Source organism: Halyomorpha halys, unplaced genomic scaffold, assembly GCF_000696795.3.
Source record: "Halyomorpha halys isolate HHAL.00 unplaced genomic scaffold, Hhal_1.1 Scaffold1039.1, whole genome shotgun sequence".
NCBI lineage: Eukaryota > Metazoa > Arthropoda > Insecta > Hemiptera > Pentatomidae > Halyomorpha > Halyomorpha halys.
In genome coordinates, this window is record NW_027105076.1 from 61281 (window position 1) to 68282 (window position 7002).

The 7002-nt window shown below is 37.8% G+C and overlaps 1 protein-coding gene across 4 annotated transcripts in view; it reads left to right on the forward strand.

Moving 5' to 3' along the window:
• Positions 1 to 1146: 1146 nt before the first annotated feature.
• Positions 1147 to 7002, forward strand: part of LOC106688007 (uncharacterized) — a gene marked incomplete at its 5' end in the record, with an annotated part of 14210 nt that continues 8354 nt past the window's right edge. For 3 of the 4 annotated variants that reach the window (XR_010843687.1, XM_067048351.1, XM_067048353.1), the window contains 2 exon segments: positions 1147 to 1344; positions 4669 to 4888. Coding sequence is in view for 3 of the 4 variants with exons in the window: in XM_067048351.1 (XP_066904452.1) it covers positions 1147 to 1344; positions 4669 to 4888 (418 nt within the window). 4 annotated transcript variants of the gene reach the window in all.

Here is a 7002-nt window from a genome sequence, read left to right on the forward strand (position 1 = left end):
CATCAGAGGTTGAAGCAGAAGAAAACGATGTCGGCATTCATGATAGACAAAATAACATGGTAAATAGGATGCGGAAGTATATAGAGCAGCTTAAGTGGGAGCTGATTCTTCCATTTCCCGATTTTCGGAGGCTGTTTGCACTTACGACGGATACCAGTGAGTATGCGCTAGGTGCGGTAATATCCTAGGAGTACGAGAAGGGGGAACGTCCGATAGCCTACGCCAGTAGACGCCTAACGGAGACGGAGACCCGTTATAATGCTTTGGAACGAGAGTTGTTGGGAATTGTGTGGGGGGTGGACCACTTGACTGCACGGATTACGGCGTCGATACTATAGCATGAAGCGGATCATCCAAGAGACCACAGGGGGCAGTAAAGTGTGCCACCTCACGAAATATGATTGGCGTCCTTCCCAAACCAGACAGAAGGAAACATCAACGCCAAGTGTATCACTTAGCGATTTACCGGCGTACCAGGTGAATAACAAATCGGCAGAAGCGGTGTTGCGGGTTCTTCGTGCTTGGTTCCAATTTTACGGGGTCCCTGACAGAATATCTTCAGAGGGGGTAGAGAATTTGATAATACGCATATTAAGGAGAAATGAAAGCATTACAAGTAGTTTGGCATCTCAACACTGCAGGGCATCGTGAGAGCAGAGGAGAGTTCGTGAGGCTGCACTGCACTCTCAGCAACCATATGCGTGTGTACCAAATGGAAAAGCGATTGGAACTGGATGACTCGATGGAATGAGCTATTGCAGCGTACAATCACTCCGTCCATACGGTCATGGGGTTTGCGCCCTTCGAAATTCTTTTTGGACAGCGCGGACGGTGGAGAGATTATAGAGACACAGCGACTGGAGAAGAAGGAGTAATAAATAACAGTTTAGCCCTGAAGAATTTGTGGAATGGAGTCGAAGCTCGTATCGAGAGGGAAAATAGTAAACGAGTGAAGAAACAAAATTTGAGCGTGCCAAAGTTACCAATGTTAGGAAAAAAATAATCCATCCTAACCACTGTACTTCAAAATGTATTAATATCAGTTTTAGTCATTTCTATAATACTATATTATGATCTTTTTGTTTTCCTATAAGTGAATAAACCAGAAAAAAAAATGCAAGAATATAATAATACTTTACATTGTAGCTACCGATACCTCATGTTTCTTACTTGAAGGCCAGGTGATGGTTATTCAAAGACTCCTGGTCGAAAATACTTTAAATAATAGAAAACACTACAATAAAAAATTGTACCATGATCAGAATGCATTGGAATACGGAAACAACGTAGATTCAATTTACATGCAGGTTTGCCTCTTGAACAAAGGGTCTTACTTTGGAATAGGTAAGTTGAAACCAAAATTGATACTTAATTTTGTAATATTATTTAGTTATTTTAAACAATTTGAAGTAAAAATTAACCATATAACGTAATATAATTGTACATAAAACTATATGAAATTTTGATTAGTGGAAGTTGGAAACTGATTTCACTAAGTAGGTTAAATAAATAAAAATAATAAATAAGTACTTTTTGCAAAAACCCCATATAGTAGTTACTGTTATTTGAGACTTTATACTTTAGTTTCTGTTTCGGTCGATTGAAGTTGAATAAAACTACCTACAAAGTCATTATAATGTAGAAATTAGAAAAACAAATCAATAGTTTAGTTTTTTCAATTATCATAAAATGTTTCTATTACAAATTACAATTTTATTAATAGGAAAATTATCAAGCAGAAATAATTATTTTTTTCTTAATTATCAAGTATAAAATATAATAACACCACATTCTTAGAAATTATGATATTATTGGCAGAATGGTTCAGGGGGAATCTTGTGGGTGGGGGTTAGGTGGGGAAGTTATTTTCAGGAAGAGGAAATCATTTGATCAGGTGAACAGAGTTTTCGAATGTTTTGGTGAATAAAGAGGACTAATATAAAGTGTTTTGGAGTATATAGTATATAGCTTTCTTTGAATAAAATATACGTAAAAAACCGTTTAATAAACTTACTAAATTTTATACTAGACCATGTCTACTATAATCACCAACATTTAACTAAATTAGATCAACCTTTTTTTTTTGTATAGGTGTGACAAATAAAAAAAATGTTTACACATACTTATTCAGGAATAGTGGACGGAATTTATTAAATTCGATCTGGGGCCTACTGGAAACCAATCCGCACAATTCATAAAAATGTCTTCATAATTAGATTAACAATTCGATCGAGTAGGCCATAAAACAAATTTTCGTCGACAAAATTTTTTCGAAACAAAGTCCAGAGCGAAGGACACCGGCCTGTAACTGAGGGAATTGAGGTGCAGGCCTTTATAACTGCAACGGCCCCGGTTCGGGAAAAGAGGGAGTGGACCCACGAAATAAAATCTTGACCCTTCACTATGGTGTTAGAATAGAGTAGTATTCTGTAGATAAACCTCTTATGTCAGATAAACCTCGGTCTTTCTAGGCGAGGGAGTTGACCCGTCATCTTTAATTTCGTAACTACTGGGGAATCGGCCAGGGCGGATAGGTTATTAGTTCAGGGTCGCACCACGGAATAAAAAGATGACTTTTCCACTCTGGTTAGAAAAAAGTGGAAACATATAGATTAAACGCGTGTATAAGAAATATCCTGGAATGAGGTAACTAAAAAAAATACTGAGAGATAAGGAAACAACTTTGTTATAACATTTTTTTTTTCATTTCCTGCATGAATAATTTATCCCACCTTTTGTATTCAAGAAGCAAATGTAAATAATACTAGTAAAAATATTAACCGGATATATTTTTTTGCGATATTGAAACTATTGGAGAAGTCCGTATATCTCAGTACTAATAAATTATTATAGAAATAATGAACTATAGAGTAATTATTTTTAGCAATTTGTTATCCTTAAAAACTATAAAATACATCCATATAGAACAACAATAATATAGAAAATATTAGTTTTATTTGTTAGAAGAACCCTGAGCACTGTTCAAATATTTAATATCGGCCTACATTGAAATTCCTTGCCAGAGGAATATGTGGGCCTCAGGTAGTCTTTGACGCATGGGAGGCCAGGGTTTCCGATTAGAAAACCTGTATTGAAGAGGCTCAATATTTTGCCGAATAGGATTTATGTGCAGTAAAGGAAAATTCAATCAACCATGTACTTGAACACAATTTTTCTCGACTTGGGTCTCCATTGTCGGTCAGGCAAGGCAGCTCTTACCTAAATATATTCCTATAGTTGAAATTTATTTTTGGGAAATGTAATCACACAATCGTCACAGCCGCGTGACGATATTATAGGCAAAAAGATTCAGGGGGAATCTTGGTGGGAATTAGGTGAGGAAGTTATTTTCATGAAGAGGAAATCATTTGATCAGGTGAACAGAGGTTTCGTATGTTTTAGTGAATGAAGAGGACTAATATAAAGTGTTTTGGAGTTACTATATAGTATATAGCTTTGTAGAATAAGATATATGTGACAAACCGTTTAATAAACTTCATAAATTTTATATTAGACCATGTCTTCAATAATCGCTAACATTTAAATTGGATCAACCTTTTTTTTTTTTTATAGGTGTAACAAAGAGTAAAATGTTTACGCATACTTATTCAGGAATAGTGGACGGAATCGTTATCACAGCTGCGTGACGATTTTGTGATTACATTACCATTTACGTATGTGATTGTGATCAATCTATTATGACCACACCATAAATAAGTTGAGAACTATTATTCCTAAAAGCATACAGACGTTTCATCAAATATTTGAACTTAACAACCTAAAAAAATGGGAAGTGTTCTATAAGTTAATATATCCACTTTCTTTTGTAAAATAGATATTAAAATGAACATCTTCAATAAGAATTTGGCTTATCTACAAGAGATAGGGAAATAATATTTTTTTAAAAGCGACTTTTAAAATGTAGATAAATTGACTTTTGCTAGAAAATCCTCTGTTATATATAACTTTAGCAACATTGTTTTCTTTTTTGTTTCCTCACTACCGTGGTTAAGGAAGCTTTGTTTTCATGCAGCAAATGAAAAAAAATTAAACCTTTAAGTTGAATTTCACATTTTTTAACCAAGGAAAATTTTAATCCCTTGTCTGTCTGTATTTAGTCATGTTATGGTGTAATCGATCGAAAATTTTGATTCATTCAGAATTACGTCCACACAGAAACGAATATTCAGAACATAGAAAGAAGTGGATAAAAGCGGAAAACAAAATGCAAATAATGAGGAAGCTTTACTGATCCATGTACACAGCATAGTACATACCTTTCCCCTTGAAGTTTGTGGCTGGACTGGTGGAGCGCATTGAGTTAACACTGCAGCAAGTGAAAAACGACACAGGTTCCAGTTCATCTTGGTTGATTGACTTTTATTTTATGGCGTACCCATGGACTAAATTTCGACCTTTTGCCCCTGCCAAGAAATGGTAGGTGACATGTAGTACCTATTTATCTCGCTATAGTTAAAGGTCACGTTAAAAAAAAGAAAATAAAATAACAAAATTATCACAATCTGACTCAAAAGGATTTTAGTATCGGTAATTGTTTTTAATTAAAAAGCATGGGGAACTATTTGCAACAGCAAAGGAATTCAGTCAGAAATTTGTAGACAGTTAGTATACTATCTGTTTTAATTTAAATTAATTTATTAAATGCAGGTGAGAGGATTTCAAAGAATAAGATTTGGACAACTTGTTCCTGCCGTGTACTATATTTCTCAAAAGACAGATTATTAAAATACGGATCGCCCGAATTGTGGGATGTGATACGAGCTCGTCTGGATACCTTTTACCCTTCGGAAAGTGAAGTATTCAAATTCTTTCAATATGGCCGAAATTGGTTAAAATATAAAAAAGATCTTTCAAGCCAATTGCTTAGGTAAGAAAGTAAGTTTTACATAAAAACAATTGAAAATAAAGTTAACATAAAAGTGTGTGTTTGTTGACGTTTAAAATCTACCATAGTTCAATAAATAGAAATGTTTTTATTCGAATTTTTTTGAGACATTAGGAATATCTATAAATCTGTTATTGGAAGGATGATGCAACTTTAGACTTACTAAGCGTTTGATATTTTTTTATTTTATTCTTCCTGACTGTATTAAGATGTATAGCTGCTAAGATTATTTTTATTCTGTTTAGAACGTTTTTTTTTTGTTTTTTTTAATAATTTACAACTGTATACATATATACGAGTTATATTTACAGACTGTGTAATATAAATCTTAATAACTAACTCCCTCTGTCAACAACTCAAGAATCTATAAATGTAGGATTACTGATAGAATAAAGCAGTCTATTATCAGCAACCGTGAGTGTTTTCTTGTACCTTCTTTCTTTTTTTTTTTGATTTTATAACCCGCTATTTCGTATCTGGTGCCGAAACCCGGGACCAATTTTTATTAATAAGAAGAATCCCGGTTTTTTCAGTCTAATTTTTTTTTAGTCAGTTGAATTCTCTTTTTTTTTTATTATTTTACGATGACGTCTAATGGCATAGTAAGACCGGGCGTACTTAACCTGGACAACTTCAACGTGGGAAACCAACCACCTCCAGTCGAAAACATTCCACTACCCCCAGAAGTAGTTAACCAACCACCGGAGCTGGCCCCGCTACCGGAGGTCTCATTGGCAGGAGCTCACGCGACCACCTTAGAATGGGTCAAGGTCCGCACGGCGACGGCTCAAGACCTGAGGAAAGCTGTTTCCGACCTGGAACGATTCACTGGTGAGACGGGGGAATTGAATCATTTCCTTAAAGGAGGAGACAGACTAATAGCTCGAATTGTCGCCAAGACAAACGAAAGTATATTAGATAGCGATGATGCCGAAGCATTGAGGGCAGCGGTCGTCTGTAGGGTGAAGCGCAGCATTCTGAATCAGATCCAGGCAGACGAGGACACATCCTGGGACGTAGTAAAAGCGAGGCTGAAGAAAGCATTCGGAGGAAGGCAATGGGCCCCAGAAGAAGTTATTTTCATGATGTTTAGCGAAACGAAGAGGCCTAAGCAGTCGAGTGGACAGTATGCTGGCGAGCTACAAGCGAGGTACAACCGTATTGCGGACAAGTTAAGTGAAATGATGGCGGCAGACCAAGTAGAGGGCCGGATGCAGTTTCTATCAGGCATACTGAAGGTCCAGTTAGCTAAAGAACTGGGAAAAAGGGAGGGCCTGCCGAGGGAGCGATCCTTCGTTGAGTGTTAACAAGAACTAATGGACTCATGTGCCCGAGAGGAGGAAGCCCGAATGGAAGTGGAAGAGCCGGGGTGGATGCGGGTAGAGTACAATCGGCCGAGGATCATTCAGAATTTTGGGAGAAGGCGGGAAAATAGAGATAGCGGAAGAGACAGGGCGAGATACCAGGAGAATAGGGGGAAACACAGGAGTAACGAAGGACATATCGCGAAACAATGCCCTTATATATACATGAGGAGAGAACCGAACCTCGGCGAGTCCATGGAGCTAAATGCCCAACGAGTAAGGAAGAACAGGGTGCTAAGATCGGGAGGATCAACCACGGAGTCGCCAGGAACTTCCGAGGCATCAGAGTCCGAGTTGGAGGAAGGGCATACTAGACAGGTGGACACACGGAGAGATCCCAGACAGGGATGGAGGCGGGTGTCTGAGAGGAGGAGAAGCCAGGACGACATATGAGGAGAGTATCAGCGGAGAGGCGGCCGCATATTAGTGAACTACAGCATCAAAGGAAGCAGGGCGGCCTGCCTATCATCAGCGTGGGAGGAGTGAGATGTCTCATCGACAGGGGGAGCTCTAACACCATCCTGAGCCAGGAGGCGTTGAGAAGATGGAGTGGCCAAGAGGAGACACCCCAGGTACAGGTATGTAGTTGCAAATTAATCATCTTGGGTGGACCCTGTAGCGTGTTAGGAGAGTCGAGGTTGGGGTTAAGTAGATGGGGGGTAAGTGGACACAAGCTTACTGTTCATGTAGTAAACAAAATGCCGAGATACTATGAAGTAATTTTAGGGTGTG